Source organism: Callithrix jacchus, chromosome 2 (genome assembly GCF_049354715.1).
Source record: "Callithrix jacchus isolate 240 chromosome 2, calJac240_pri, whole genome shotgun sequence".
Lineage (NCBI taxonomy): Eukaryota > Metazoa > Chordata > Mammalia > Primates > Cebidae > Callithrix > Callithrix jacchus.
In genome coordinates this window covers 122,667,999-122,684,741 of record NC_133503.1, presented here as the reverse complement: position 1 = coordinate 122,684,741, position 16,743 = coordinate 122,667,999, and the positions used below count along the sequence as shown (strand labels likewise).

The window sequence follows — 16,743 nt, the reverse complement described above, 5'->3', positions numbered from 1 at the left end:
CAACCCAAATGCCCATTGATAATAGACTGGATTGGAAAAATGTGGCACATATACACCATGGAATATTATGCAGCAATCAGAAATGATGAGTTCGTGTCATTTGTAGGGACATGGATGAATCTGGAGAACATCATCCTCAGCAAACTGACACAAGAACAGAAAATGAAAACCGCATATTCTCACTCATAGGTGGGTGATGAAAAATGAAAACACATGGACACAGAAAGGGGAGTACTAAACACTGGGGTCTATTGGGGGGAAAAGGGGAGGGCCAGTGGGAGGGGGAGGTGGGGAGGGATAGCCTGGGGAGAAACGCCAAATGTGGGTGAAGGGGAGAAGAAAAGCAAAGCACACTGCCATGTGTGTACCTACGCAACTGTCTTGCATGCTCTGCTCATGTACCCCAAAACCTAAAATCCAATAAAAAATTAAAAAAAAAAAAAATAGAGCAAAGACATGAACATACACTTCTCAAAGGAAGACACACAAGTGGTCAATAAACCTATGAAAAATTGCTCATCATCACTAATCATCAGAGAAATGCAAACCAAAACCATGAGATACCATCTCACACCAATCAGAATGGCCTTTGTTAAAAAGTCAAAAAAAAAAAAAAAAAAGCAGATGTTGGCAGAGAAAAGAAAAAAGGGAATACACTTGCTAGTGGGAATGTAAATTAGCTCAGCCTTTGTGGAAAGCAGTTTGAAGATTTCCCAAAGAACTAAGAGCTGTATTACTATTCAACCCAGAATCCCATTACTGGGTATACACAGAAAAGGAAAATAAGGCATTCTATCAAACAGACAGATGCATTTGAACATTTATCACAGCACTATTCACAACAGCAAAAACATGGAATCAATCCAGGTACCCACCAACAGTGGACTAAAGAAAATGTGGAACATACACACTATGGAGTACTATGCAGCCATTAAAAAGAATAAAATTATGTCCTCTGCAGCAACATAGATGCAGCTGGAGACCAAAGAAACAGAAAACCAAATGACACGTTTTCTCACTTATAAGTGGCAACTAAGCATTGGGTATTCATAGACATAAAAGCAAGACTAAGAAACACTGGAGAACATAAGGAGAAAAGAGGAAGGGAACAAGGGTTGAAAAACTACCTATTGGGTACTATGCCCACGATCTAATATGTGGGTGGTATGTTCAATCACACCCCAAACCACAGCATTATACAGTATACCATGTAACATGCCTATGCATGTACCCCTAAATCTAAAATAAAACTTAGAAAAAAATTTGAGAGTAAATTTCAAATGTCTGATTATAAAAAAATGATAGGTAAATGAGGTGATTGATATGTTAATTAGCTTGATTTAATCACATTCCATTTTATACCTACTGTATATCAAAAGATCACATTGTATTTACAACTATACAATTTTGATTTGTTGATCAAAAATAATATTAATTTTTAAAAGAATGGTGACTAAAGCAATAAGGGCGAGAATTGAGAAAAACAAAGAAGAAAAGATTTTTCAAGAACAAATCAAAACAAACACACCAGCAAAAATAAAAAATAAAAATTATGTACCAAAGCTACTCCAAAAAGATGGAAAGGTGGGAAGTAATGCATGTTAACTGAGTTTCATGTGCTCACAAACTACAACCAAATCCTTTCCCTTCATCACTCATTTAATTTTTTATTAGCTTCTTGCAGAAAGTTCAGCATTATATCAAGTCACATTGTATATCTCGCTTGTTTGTCATTTAAAGGTGGAAGAGAATAATGAGACAAGAAAAGTATCAGAAATAAGATTTTTGTAAGTGATTCTCAGTTAAAGCATGAGAAAGGATACGTTGTGTCTCCATGACACAAAGTAACCATTTGGTAAGTAAAAAATTCAGTCAGTCAGTTGTTTGATTTGCAAAGTACCACACTGAGGCAAAAATCATTAATTTCCTTCATGACTCTTGATGGGATATGCATGCATGTGTGTACATATGAAGGTAGTGTGTGTTTGTGCATGTGTGTATGTGTTCATATTAATCTGGCTCTGCCCCTAAGGAAAAATCAAACTAAGTCCTGTCTCAGGAGTCCTTCCAAAGTCATATAAGCATATGAATACAGACCAGAAAATTCTAGAAAAGACCACCACCCTTGAGGGTGTTAATATACACCAGGTTCATATCATCCACTCTGAGGGCAACCTCCAAAGCTTAGGCATAGGGACACCTCTCCATGGCCCCTAAAACTGCACAATCTAAGCGTTCACTAACCACTACCTGGAAGGTTCTACTCCTTCACAGAACATTGTTGGGGAGTGTGGCTCATGTCTGCTCTTTCACACATGCCACTCATGACCCTTCTTTGTATTCTGGGGAAGCCCCTCTAGGGTCAGAAGAAGCTACTATTACTCTCTTGAACTCACCTTAAAAGATGGGATTCTATTCCTCCCTCCTCTCAGGCATTAGTGTATTTGAAAAACAAAAGCAGAAAAGTCAGTAAGAGAAATCCAGTCAAGTCTCCTAAGATCTTTAGAATACTATGCTGGATTCCTCTTCCAGGATTGTATAAAGAAATACCTTTTTTTCTTCCTGTTAAAACTGCAATAGGATAAATAAAAACAGTGAGAAAAAAGTTGAAAAGACAGTTATATATTAACTTAAAACATAAAATAACTTTTCTTAGTTCAAGATGTCTAAATATCAGTAATTTCTTGTACAAACTAATATTTTCTTCTTCACAATTTATTCTACGTTTTACTAATTTTTATTAAAATGACTTTTAATTGATCAATTATTTGAGGGTCCACCTCTACCTAAACATAAAAATGTGTGACTTATCAACATTTCCTCAGAAGCCATTGTTATCTGGCTTCAACTCCCACAGACATTTTAATACTGTGCTGCTAGTGGGAGGGTCCTGCCAGCATCAACACACATAGAGTAGCCAGTAGCTGCTATTGGACTGTCATCTTAGTCCCATTGGCCCAACAGGCGAGGAGGAGATTGAAAGAAAAACAGAACCCAGGCCACCTGTATAAACTGCAGCTTTCTGCTTTCCCCAATTCATCTGAACCTCAGAAAGTCATTTTTAAATTAATTATAATGAAAAGGATTTGTCATATTTTCATTCTCTTTGATAACTTTATAGTAATTAATGCCATGACAAGAAAAAATCTCTGAAGACAATAAGTAAAAAGAAAGGCTAATTTTCCGATTTTTGCTAATATGAGATGCTTTGATTTCTCTCAAAAGCTAAATTATTTTCAATAATCCTTTAAATTTTTTACTTACTTCAGAAAGAAAACTTTGATTCTGTTTCAATCCTCTCAAGTGCCTGATAATTCCTCAAGTTAACAGTTTTAAGTTTATTTAGCACAAGGAACAGAAGTCTTCACTCAGCCTAGCAGAGGATGTATCTAACTTCCACCTTGGGGAGAAATCAAAGGAAGGGGCCACATAACTCTCAGATTGGGTAGCCCTTTGCTGGTGGTCTACAAATGGGGCCAACCGGTATTCATTCAGATTCAGATTGCAGAACCATAAGCCAATTAAACCTCTTTTCTTTATAAATTACCTAGTCTTAGGTACTTCTTTACAGCAATTCAAGAATGGACTAATACAGAGGGTGTCAGGGAACGCCCTCTCTCTCCCTTACTCTCGCCTTTCTCCCAGTTATCTTTGGATTTCCTCTGTTTGTCTTCTCTTAAATCCCTCTCCACATAGCACATGCCTCTCTTCTCCTGAGGAAACTTGAGTCCCCAGCCTGATCTAATGCATTTTGCAAACTCTGCCACCTCAGACTTCATTGAGGATTCAGAGAGGTCTGTCTCTACTAAGCTTCCTCTGAGTTAGTGGTCTTGGAAAGGGTGTGTACTTATAGGTCAACTAGAACATCTTCACCAGTAATGCTGCAACTCACTTCCCTCCTAAATAGTTGATGATACACACCTCTTATCACAGAGAGGGTTCATTTTCTTTCAAAAACCCCAGGGTCTGGTCTCCTGAGCAAGGCACTGCCTAATCTTCATGAGGAATGAAGCCTGGATAGATTCATCTTCAATGGCTCAGGCAGGAGCATTTTCATTTAATGTAGGTGCCCTTTGTAATAACAACCAGGCCAAGAAAGCCATGAGTTTTAAATATCTTAAGATTAAAGGTATTATTTCACATAAGTAAGTATCAAAGTTATGTTTATAGTTGATATACACATTCCTCATGTTAACAGTTATGTGATTTTTAATAATGAAATATTTTACTTTTTAAGCTTTTCTTTATTTTCTAGTATTTTTCATATTTGCATGCAAAATGTTTCTTTTTGTATGCAAAAAAATTACCTGAAACAGAACATGTTATACAATTTAAAAACTTTTTAAAGAAATAACTTAATATCACATTCATTTGCATACACTAGTTCCTAGCAAGATACACATGGTAGGCATTGAACAAACACATTTATGGCAGGTAACTTGGGAATGTTTTCAATTAAACAGGCAACATGAGTGAAAGTATTTAAACACTAAAATATTCCAACAAAATCATTCTCATCTTTATTTCTAATATCCATTATTAGCATGCAAAACTATTTGGCTTTCTTAAACTCTAAAGTTATGTTTCACAGCTGTGTTTTTGTAGCTGTGAAATTTAGTCCTCCGATTACATCTTAGCTATTTACATTTTAGCTGTGAAATAAAGATTTTGTTTTTAGCCAGCTAGCAAGAGTACTTTTGTTACATCAGTTTCAAAAACTGTCAAATCAGAAATAGCAGCTTTAAATAGATCAAAATGTACTTTGCTTTTTCTTATGTGATAATATCTGCTATGTACTAATTAGTTAAGTTGAACATTTAAACTACTTTATTATTCTTCCATAGAAATTCTATTACATTCTGAGCAAAGAAAACATCCAGTGTAAGGAAAATGGCACAAGGTCATTGCTGCTTCTTCATCGATAAAGTACACAAAAAATTCTCTCTTCCAAGGCAAAGTTCATATGTACATGAGCACAAACAAATATTTTACTAAGGAACAAACCAACCCAAGTGTAACTTAGCGTCCGTAGCAATATCCATGTGCAAACCAAGATGTAACTTGCTTAACTGGGCTATTTAGAGAATCTAAGGTAGTGATACACAAAGAGTGGTCCCTGGATCATCACCTGGGAGTGGCAAGAAATGCAGATTCTCAGGACCCAGGCCATTCAAATCTTGAAGCAAATCTGATTTTAACAACAACCTCAGGGGATTCACGTTCACAATAAATCTGAGATACGTTGGTCTACAGCTAGATAGTCTCAACAAGAATTTTGGACAAAATTCGCAAGTTGTGAGTTCATAGATGTAATTAGATTAGGTTGGTCACAAATACACCAGAATATTTGTATTCAAATTTCTCATTCTTAGAGTAGTCACATTAGGGAGCTATATCCTTATGACCCTGATACTCCATTGCTGGCACTATATTTGGAAATCCCCTTTTGGCCTCAAGAAGACTTGAAAAATTAGTGTCATTACTTTATAGTTTTATCTCCTTTTGTACCAAAAACAGCTTTTCATGCTGATTTTAGTCAAAAGACTAAGCCAAATAACACTGGACACTTTCCAAAATAAAATCATTTTCAAGTATAAATATTTTCTCTCCTTGAAAGTAATAAAAGATTGGGCTGTAGGCTCTAAAAATCTGAAGAAGAAATCAAAAGATGCTTGAACAATGGCAGCATAATTGTAATATAACAAGTGACTCCCATAAAAAGAGAAACTTTTATTTATGTGTACAACTAAGTTTTTGCATTTTTGTTTTTTAAATGGGATGTACCACTGAAGACTTAACTAATTAATAGAATGACCTGCTGAAGACTTAAGTGGTGCTTTGCCATTGCCACTGCAGCAAGAAGATGCCATGAAGTTTTCTACTCTGTCCTGCAGAGATGGAAGCTTCTGAGATGGAGAATACCCTCTAGCATGGTGTATCTTTGGAGGGTCTTTGGATGATACATGAAATAAAAGGGTGGGCACCAAGATCTGAATCATGAGAAAATCACCCTAATTCAAGGGATCATCCTGGCCTAGAGCTCTGTGCAGTGCAATGTGGCAAAAGGAAGCAGTGCCACAGGCCCTAGAGGATATCAGGCACCAGGGTTCTTCTAGGCAAAGACAGGCTATATCAGTTCATTCTCACATTGCTACATGAAACTACCTGAGACTGGGTAGTTCATAAAGAAAAGAGGTTTAATTGACACATAGTTCTATAGACTATACAGGAGACATTATTGAGAACTCCTTGGAAAACTTACAATCATGGCAGAAGGTGAAGGGGAAGCAAGCACATTTTAACATGGTAACAGGGGAAAGAGAGAGTGAAGGGAAAGGTGCCACATACTTTACAACAACTAGGTCTTGTGAGAACTCTATCATAAGAACAGCAAGGGAAAAGTTCGCCTCCATAATTCAGTCACCTCCCACCAGGCACCTCCTCCAACAAAGGGGATTACAATTGGCATAAGATTTAGTTGAGGACACAGATCCAAATCATATCATTCCACCCATAGCCCCACCCAAGTCTCTTGTCCTTCTCACATTACAAAACACAATCATGCCTTCCCAAAAGTCCCCCAAAACCTTAACTCATTCTAGCGTTAACTCAAAAGTCCAAGTCCAATGTCTCATCTTAGACAAGGCACATCCCTTCTGCCTATGAACCTGCAAAATAAAAAACAAGTTACTTACTTTCAAGATACATTGTGGGTACAGACGTTGGGTAAGTGCTCACATTCTCAAAAGGAGAAATTGGCCAAAACAAAGGGGCTACAAGCCCATGAAAGTCAAAAACCCAGCAGGGCAGTCATTAAACCTTAAAGCTCCAAAACCATCTCCTTTGCCTACAAGTCCCATATACAGGCTGCAATGATGCAAGAGATGGGCTCCTAAGGCCTTGGGAAGCTCTTCCCCTGTGGCTTGGCAGAGTACAGAGCCTGCAGCTTATTTCACAGGCTGGAGTTGAGTGCCTGCAGCTTTTCCAGGCACACAGTGCAAGCTGTCAGTGAATCTATTATTCCAGAGTCTGGAGGATGGTGACTCTCTTCTCACAGCTCCACTAGGCAGTGCCCCAGTGGGGACTGTGCAGGGGCTCCAACCCCACATTTCCCTTCTGTGCTGCCCTAGTAGAGGTCCTCTATGATGGCTTTGCCTCTGCAGCAGACTTCTGCCTGGTTATCCAAGCATTTCCGTATATCCTCTGAAATCTAGGCAAAGGCTTCCAAACCTCAACTCTTGCCTTCTGTGCACCAACAGGCCCAATACCACGTGGAAGCCACCCCAAGGCTTGGGACATGCAAACTCTGAAGCAATGACTCAAGATTTATGTTCGCCTTTTTAATCCATTGTTGGAGCTGAAGTGGCTGGGATGTAGGGCACCATGCCTTGAGGCTACACAGGATAATGGGGCCCTGGGCCTAACCACAAGACCAAGAGAAAGATGAAATTTTTCCTTCCTAGGCCTCCAAGCATGTGATGGAAGGGGCTTCTACAGGTATCAGTAGAGGAAGCAAAGCAAAGTGGTAAAGTGTATGGGTCTGGGGGATTTTGGGGTCAGACAAATCTGTCTGAAAATTTACTACCCAAGTAATCTCAAGCAAGTTACAGAGAGTCTCTGCATCTAATTTACTTCATCAACAGTAACAGAATTGTAGCATTTCAGCATTTACTAGATGTGATCTGCTGCTGCTGTTGTTGTTGTTGTTAAATTGAAGTATAATTGATCCTTAAACAATGTGAGGGTTAGAGACACCAGCCTCTCAGGCAGTTGAAAATTCACATATAACTTTTAAATCCCCCCAAACTTCACTACAAATAGCTTACTGTCAACTGAAAATCTTACTGATAACATAAAGTCAATTAACGTATATTATGTGTGATAAATAAATTGTATATTGTAGTCTTACAATAAAGTTACCTGGAGAAAAGAAAAGGTTATTAAGAAAATCATAAGTCACGGTGGCTCATGCCTGCAATCCCAGCACTTTGGAAGGCTGAGGCAGTAGGATTCCTTGAGAACAGGAGTTTGAGACCAGCCTGGGCAATGTAGCAGGACTCCATCTCTAAAAAGAAAGTTTTTAAATAGTCAGGCATGGCAGCACATGCTTTTAGTTCCAGATACTCAGGAGGCTGAGGTGGCCTGCTACATTGCCCAGGCTGGTCTAGAACTCCTGTTCTCAAGCAATCCTCCTGCCTCAGCCTTCCAAAGTGTTGGGATTGCAGGCATGAGCCACCATGATTATGATTTTCTTAATAACATTTTCTTTTCTCCAGCTAACTTTATTGTAAGACTACAATATACACTTGAGGCCAGGAGTTCAAGGCTGCAGTGAACTGTGATCATGTTACTGCACTCCAGCCTGGGTGACAGAGCAAGACTCTGTCTCAGAGAGAGAGAGACAGAGAGAGAAATTTAACAAGAAAGAGAAAATATACTTACTATTTATTAAGCGGAAATGGATCATAATAAAGGTCATTGTCCTCATTGTGTTCACGTTGCATAGGCTGAGGAGGAGGAAGAAGAGTGATTGATATTGCTATCTCAAGAATGGCAGAGGCAGAAGAAAATCCACATGTAAGTGGACCTTTGCAGTTCAAACCCATGTTGTGCAAGGGTCAAATGTATATATTAATACGGTTATATACTAATTCTATCTATACAATCATAAAAGACTCCCAACAAGAAATATGTTTGAATTTTATCCTGTAGGATGAGGGTAATTCTCCAGGTTAAAAAGAGAAACAGCATTTCAGGCAGAGTGAACAACCTGGGCAAAGTCACAGAAGAGTTAAAGTACATGATCCACCCAGGGATGAAAGAGAGTTTAAATACAATCATCATAAAAGGTCTGGGGAAAGAGGTGAAAATTATTACGAAAATGTAAAACAGGGCTATGGTGTAGCAGGCACATAACATGTAAGCAGTGGGGAGTCAACAAATATTCTACACCAAGGAGTAGCAGGATCAAATATGTATTTTATACATATTTAAAGATAATTGTGAAGCCATGCAGAGACTAGACTGGAGAAAGAGAAGTCAGTAGGATAGAGCATGTAGAACAGAAACTACCTGGTAAAAGTTAAACAAATACACACACCCGGAAAACCACAGGAAATCCTTGGTTTGAGAGGTGGGGAAGCCCAGCAACATATATCACTTTTTTTCCTATCTCCATCACATGCGTATGCCCACAATCACATGTATTTGTGGACTGATTATATAACCTCTGTGACCTTCTTTCCATTCATAAAATGGAGATAATAACAGGTTGTTGTAAAGATTGAATGAAAAGGTTGATCCATGACAAGTGTGTAGCACACAGTAAGGGCTGTATAAACATTGTTTTTTGTTGTTGTTGTTATTTTGCTCTGTCCTATTACATCATTCCTTTCCTTTTTTAGTTTAGTCATTATCCCACTCCCATTGTCAACTATTTTTATAGCACCAAAATTTCAATTTTAAGTTTTAGGCTTAAAGTGTGCATAGAGTTCTATGATGTCGATACAACTGAACACATTTTAACAGCGTACATCTTGTATTAGGAGAATTTTCAGACATGAAGGGGAGCACCCACATACAAAAAGAATCATCCGCTCTTTTTGGCACTAAAGGAGGAGGATGAGAAGTACACAATGTAGTAAAATACAACGTGAGATAAAACCAAAGATAATGAGAGAAGTCACAAAAAAACGCTTAATGGAAAAGCATTTTTGCTGGAAGTCAGGAGACCCATGCTCTAATCCATAATTCAATACTCAATGGACAGATTTCCTGAGGCAAGTTGCTGAACTTTGGCTAAGCAGAGAGATGTGATGGGTAGGCACTTCCATCTGGAATTAGACTGCGTGTATCACCCTCTGACTCTACTATTTAATCGCTGTGCACCTTTCGACAGGCTACTTTACTTCTCTATACTTCTGTGGTTTAATCTATAAAATGAAGATGATGATAACATTATCCACTTCCTACAGTTGCTGTGTAGATCAAAGAAATTAAAACATGTAAAGTTATTAGAACACTTCTTGCCACTAAGTAAACTCCTTTAAATGACCGCTATTTTAATATTTCTGAACCTCAGTATCTTTCAATGTAAAATAAAGATAATAATTGCCTTTAACTACCTGTCTTATAAGATTGCTGTGAGATAATTTGTATGAAAGTGCTTTGTCAATCACTTTCATGGTGTGTGTGTAATACATGGTGTGAATAATGGTATGTATAATATAATAACGAACACGAATATTAGTAGGTAACATATAATTCCTTCTCAGAGTATCTTTAGCCATCTTATAGATGGAAATTTCACTTGGAGTCCTTCCTACATGTGCCAAAACTAAAATGAAACCTTTACTTCTATCTTGTTGGAATTCCAATCAATGAGAATTTGAGACAATGGGAAGAATAACAAAAAATGTTACTGAGTTTATTTTTTAATAATCATTTAAATGGATTGTCTTAACAGATGAACCTGTAGGCATTGATGACCACATTCTTAAGATGATATTAGAGTAAATACAGAATATTCAGTCTTTTAAAAATGTTAACCGCTTGGGATGTCTGTTGACATTTTGCAAAGCAAACCATAAATGTACTTAAACCGATGAGTAAAACATTAAAATTAAAAATCAGCCCATCTTTTCTCCGAGTACCTTTTTCAAATGGCACAGAGAACTTTACACAAGCTCCAGGCACCTCTATATTTAATTCCTAGGGGCAACGGTATTCATCAGTGCATTAAGCTGCCTGGTCAGGTACTGCTGAGTCAAGGGACTCTCCTTGCTTGTGAATGCAGCACACAGGCCTTGAGATGTCATTACTCCAACGTTAAGACAAGGCAGTCATTTATGCTGCTTTACAGGAGAAAGACCCAAAGTTTAAAAAGCCAGAGCCACCGATTTATATTATGCTATTATAACACTCTTGAACAGAATCTCATTTTAAAAGATAGTGCCTGCAAGAGAAAAAGCTTCACTGGCTTAGTCCATGATCATGAAATTGGTGGTCATTTGAAAGGTGTCTCTTCTTTTTTTCCTTTTTTTACCATCAGTAGTTTAATTTTCATTAGACATCACAGTCTTGTACCAAGGCAGCATCAATTTATTTGTAGCACAAAGCACAAAGGTGATCTCTGAATGGAAAAACTACCGTTAGGTCACTGGACCGATGAGCTTCCCAGGGCCAGCACTTCTTAGCTTGGACATCTTAACAAAACAAGTTATGAGTACATGCTCAAAATTATCTTGTTTGCATAAGGGACTTTAAATTAGGTTATTTTGAGGAAATGACCACTTTCTGAAAATCTTCAAAGTGCGCCAGGAAACATGAAGCTTGGGTGTGTTATAATTAGTTGGGAAAATGGTGGATGCCTCAATCATTTTAGTTTGGCACAGAGCTGAACAAAGTCAAAAAGGGGCATTTATATCTATTGATTTATAACCTTTATAATGGTTACTTAAGAATGTATCCAAAGGAAATTCCTATTGTTTGTTTTACTATTTGTTTAGTTGAATTGTTAGTTAAAACTTTTTTCTAGTGACATTTGCCAGAGGGTGATGCTTAACATAAGAACTAAAACTAGGGATGACATGCAGCCTCACATGTAGCAACTGAATACAATTTTAATTTCAAAAAACAGCCTATTCTAGCAACAGGACTAGGATTAGATAATAGCACCCTTTCAATCCTAATACTGCCATCAGTCTTTACTATTGAGATTGTCCTTTCTTGACTCTGAACCACACCCAGAAGGTAGTCAATCTGTGAATGTTTATTTACCCTTCTTCTTACCATCCTGCACATTATTGACTGTTACAGCTGCCTTTGAAAGAGAGCTTTCAAATACCCATGGGGGAACCAGAGACTTTTTTAAATAAATAAATAAGGCTCTATCAACAAACAGTTGATATTTGACTTTGGAATTTGAGGGATACATTCATAACTGCATTTGTATCCACAGGCTTCCTTACTCTGTGGCTGAACTCAGCACCCAATCTATGTAGCCCAGCTATCAGCTTCTCAGGGTCCTAATGAGAAACAAACGAGGAAATCAAACACTCGAGCGTTGACCAAACAGACCAGAATCTGGAATTACTCTGAATCTTTACAAGTGTTTAGAACCACTTCACTGGTGATGTGAATTTGTCATCCTGTATCAAACGTCTGGGGACACTGTCGGCCAGTAAAGCTCCACTCAGATCTCAGAGAAGAAAGGAAAGGTCAATCTTTCAAGGAAAATTTAGGAACATATTTAGAAACAAGGAATAGTTCCACACTAGGAAATACATAGATGTATTACTCATACAAAAAGTAAATTTAAATCCCCTACTACATACTTGTAAGTTTATACATGCTGATCATCAACCAGCATCTTTCGCGAGTCTCTTCTATTGAACTCACTACAAATAAATAAGCTGAAGGGCAACTTCTGAAAGACTGTGAACATGTGTGTTTTTCTATATAGTTGACTGGGTAGGTTTTTACCTAGCTCTACACAGTATTTAACACCAGATTATAGATTAGCTTCTCAGAGGAAATAACTGTACACATTTATTATATATAATACAATAGTCATTCACAGAAGACCCCCATTGTACCTGACAACAATGAACCCAGTCCCTGGAATCAAGAAACTATACATCAGAAACAACTCAAATGGCCTTCAACAACTGTTAAAAAGATGAACCCTCTATGGTACATTCATGCAATGAAATACTACTCAGCAATGAGAAAGAACAAACTGTTGATACACCCAACAATACAGATGAAGATCAAATTCATTATGCTAGTAAAAAGAAGCCAGACAGAAGAAAGCTGCATACGGTATAATTCCATTTATATGACATTCTCTAAAAGGCAAAACTACAGGAACTGGAAATAGATCAGCAGTTTCCAGGATTTCAGGATATTGAGAGGCACTGACTACAAAGGGCACCACATAGAAGTTTTGGGGGGAGATGGAACTCTTCTGTTTCCTGCTTGTGGTCATGATTACATTACTCTACACATTGGTAAAACTCAAAGAATTGATAGCCCTGAAAAAGTGAATTTTACTGTATTTAAACTAAAAATTAAAAGCATAAAAGCTTCATATAATTTATTTCTTATCCTCTTGTATTCAAGAAGAAGAATTGTCTTTCAAATATTCCTATTAAACTCCTGCTCATCCCTTTGAAGAACTTACCCATATGATAAAGCCTCCTTCTCTTCCAGGAGTAGCCTCCATGCTAGAGTTGGCACGCATTCTTCCCCAGCAAGCTCTAATTCTTTCATTACATAGTTATGTACCAACAAATTTCATCATGGGGAGGATAATTGCATGTTAATCAATATTAATATTACATTAATATCACATGTATTCTTTTACAATTTGCTTTTTTCGTTCAATATTGCTTTTAAGATAGTCCATTCAGAAAGAGTATTTCAGTGTAGGAATATGCCAATACATTAATTCACTGCACTCTTGACAGATATTTAACACTCCATGTTACACTGCGCCACATTTATCTGTTATTATATCTCTTCTTCTTGCAAAGAAATGAGCAACTCCAGAACAGAAAGCACCCAGCATTCCTCTTCCTTTCCCTAATTTCTGGTACAGCTGCAAAGCACTGCCTGCCTAATGTATTTTGCACGGAAAAAGATGCTGTGTACCTGGCACACAATAAGTACCACTCCATAAAAATGTATTGAAAGAATAAAAGCTGACAAAATGTTATTTTAACTCTTGTGCTCTCTACTCACTTCTCCACTGTGTAAGATTTAAGGGGGAACTGACTCAATTCTCACCAAAAATCCCTTAGTATTCCAGTGTGGACGTAGAGATCTATGAAACAAGGTCACTTCACAATTCTCTTGCACAGAGGATCTCAAAGCACTACACAAACCGTGATTTTCTCCAGTGATTTTTTCCTCTCAATGTGCCTCAAGGTCAGTTCAGAGCAGTATTCAAAGCTTGAATACTCTTCAGCAGCTGTAAAGGGCCGGGAAATCAGAGTCTGGATGTAAATAGCAGTAACAAACTATTCTCAGGTCTTTTTTTTTTTTTTTTCCTGGAGGAATTTTTTTCTTATCTTTTCTTTTCACGGGTCCCCGTTTGCGCTCTTAGTGGCTTACCGGTCCTGTTTCAGGAGCAGGTCTTGGGCCACCACTCCGCCCCGCCCCCGTCTCCACTCCTCACTCTCTCTCCCGGCTCCTATTAATCAGATCTAACGCTGGGTGATCTCCTCTCCAGGTGTTCGTGGTTTCATTGTAGCCTTGATGTACAAGACAAATGCACACTGTACTCTGGGCTTACAAAACCATCTATCATCATCGTCTGGACATGACCAATACATAGTATGTTTCAGAGAAATTAATCTGGTGTTTAGGGGGAGAAAGGCATTTTCAACTCAGTCTCCATGCAGAACCTTCCCGCAAACCCTGCAGCGGCATTTTTCGACACTTTTCTCCTCTGTTTGGCAAGCCTGAAACTTGACCTTCGAGAGAATTTTTAAGGGTACAGCCTTCCTCCCTTTCCCTCGTCTGCTCCAAGAGTGCTCGCAGGCCTTCTTCTGGGAAGCAGCTGCTCTGGACCAGAGCTGGGAGAACCGCACCTCCAGGAGCGCGGGCGCGGTCGGGGAAGGGGGAGGCGGCGGCTGCGTTGCGGGGAAGGGAGGAGGCTGCAGGAGGGGGCAGGAGGTGGACGGAGGAGGAGGATCGGTCTGCATATGCATAAGGCACCCAGCACTGCCCTCTTCCCCGGCAGCTGCTCGGGCGGGGGCGAGGGAAGGAAGGGGAGGTGATGGGAGGAAATGAGGCTGGGGCTGGGCGGCCAGGACAGCCGCTGAGGCGGACGCGGGTTTGGAGAACGGAAGAGGTGATTTGCATGGCGCCTGGTGATTGGCTGCAGGCTGGGGGCTGGGCCTGAGAGGCGGCCCCTGAATGGTTTAACGGAGGAAATTACAAGATTCATTCGACTAAAGAAAGCCGGGGCGGGCCTGGTCGGCGCGATATGCAGCCTGTCCGCAAGGGGGCGAGATGGCCTATCTTTGTTCTGGTTAAAGGCTCCTTTTCCCTCCTCCCCCGCCCCCGCCCCCACCCCCCACACACAGACACATACGCAGAAAGTGCAGAGAAACCCTGTGATCCAGTCAACTGGCTCTGCCCCGTCTATTAAGAAAGATGAACACTCCTTTCTCTTCTATCTCCTTCATGGGAGACCACTTTTCATTTCAGATTATCACATCAATAAATATTCTTCGAGGAATAAAAAAGGCACTTTGCCAAAAGATAAGAGAATATATATGAAATGTGTGGACTGTGGAGAAAGACAATACATGAAGGCAGGAGAATAGGAACACACATGTAAATATGCACATAATCACCTCCGAGAACGCAAAGCACGGGAGGCAGAGACAAACAGAACACCTGGAGAGAATACGTAGTGCTCACAAGGTCCTCACAGACAGTGCACGCTCTCCCACACACCGAGGCATACACCCACTGACCGGCACGCAGTATCCCCTACACACACACACACACACACACACGCACACACACACACACACACACACACGCGGACCTCAGAAAAGGCATCCAAATGAATTCACACTCAGTGGAAAGACTGCCGAGAAAATACCAGAGAAGAATTAAAATGTTTCATCCCCTCCCCCTCCAAAAAAATACTCAAGCGAAATGACTCTATTTGCATAATACTAATATACGCAGGACGCAGACACAGTAAAGAAAAAAAGGCTCCATTTGATGCACACCAGAGAATGCGTGTATAAACACACACACACACACGCAAACGCACTCACGCGCGCCTGTGGGCGGGACACACCCACAGCCTATGTCCTCTGCCCACGGGCACAGGCAGAGCACCGATGCCATCAACGCGCTCAGTACAGTTGTCCAGAAAACACCAACGTGAGAAAAACGAAAGAAACCCACCCTACTCAGCCACGGAAGCACCATTCGAGAACCCAGGTTTTCTAAACACACACACACACACCAGGGCGCGCGCACACACACACACGCTTGTTAGACAAGCGAGTTGAGTTCGAAGAAATAATAGATGCACAATGGATAACTGAATGATGAAGAATTTCATCCGCTTAAACAATATTTTGAAATTATTTCAGCCTGATGATAGCTTTCTGGGTTGCTCCCTGAAAAATCGTTCCAAAGAAAAATAAAATATTTTCATTGATCCTGCTTTCCTTTTACTTTCTTTTTTCTTCTTTTCCTTTTATTTTTCAATGACCGAATACAGAGAGAATTCCCTTAAAGAAGGGTAGCCCTGTTTTTGTTTTTCGAGTCCATGAGCTTCCAGTTCATTTCCCAGGGAAGAAGGTGCCAGGGAGAGGTCCTTTGCAGCCTCCCAGCCAGACAGCGCCACAAAAGGCATTGTTACACATCCCAAATAACAAGGGCTGTCTATATATTTACAAATCTGTTCAAACATTTAACCTCTTAACTTGCTAAATATCCCCCTCTTCTCTTTCTTTCTTGCGTTCTCCGCTCTCCCGCCTTTCTGCTTCCTCCTCCTTTTCCTTTCTCTTTCTAAAAGAGGTAGGGGACGGGAAGCGCCTTTTCTTGAGTCCAAAATGAGTTCAGGGACTCTGGGCTTTACCTGACCCTATTCGAATGCCAATTTCGTTTTCAGGCAATTACCTGTCAGCCAAAAGATAGGGAATGGATCACCAGGGCTACCTTTTTTTTTTTTTTTTTAAGTATAAGCTTTTCTGTTGTCTTTCACTT

The 16,743-nt window shown here is 39.5% G+C and overlaps 1 protein-coding gene across 2 annotated transcripts in view; it reads right to left on the bottom strand.

Moving 5' to 3' along the window:
* LOC144581428 (uncharacterized) overlaps positions 1-15,984 on the bottom strand; it is a 95,622-nt gene extending 79,638 nt beyond the window's left edge. The window contains exons 1-2 of one of the 2 annotated variants that reach the window (XM_078365243.1): positions 15,934-15,984; positions 8,443-8,507 (exon numbers count right to left, since the gene is read on the bottom strand). In XM_078365243.1, coding sequence (XP_078221369.1) covers positions 8,443-8,507; positions 15,934-15,957 — 89 coding nt within the window. In that variant the 5' untranslated portion in view covers positions 15,958-15,984. Of the gene's footprint in view, positions 1-8,442; positions 8,508-13,183; positions 13,871-15,933 lie in introns of those variants that run through there. The other variant, XM_078365242.1, reaches the window with a different exon arrangement.
* Between the last annotated feature and the right edge of the window lie 759 nt (positions 15,985-16,743).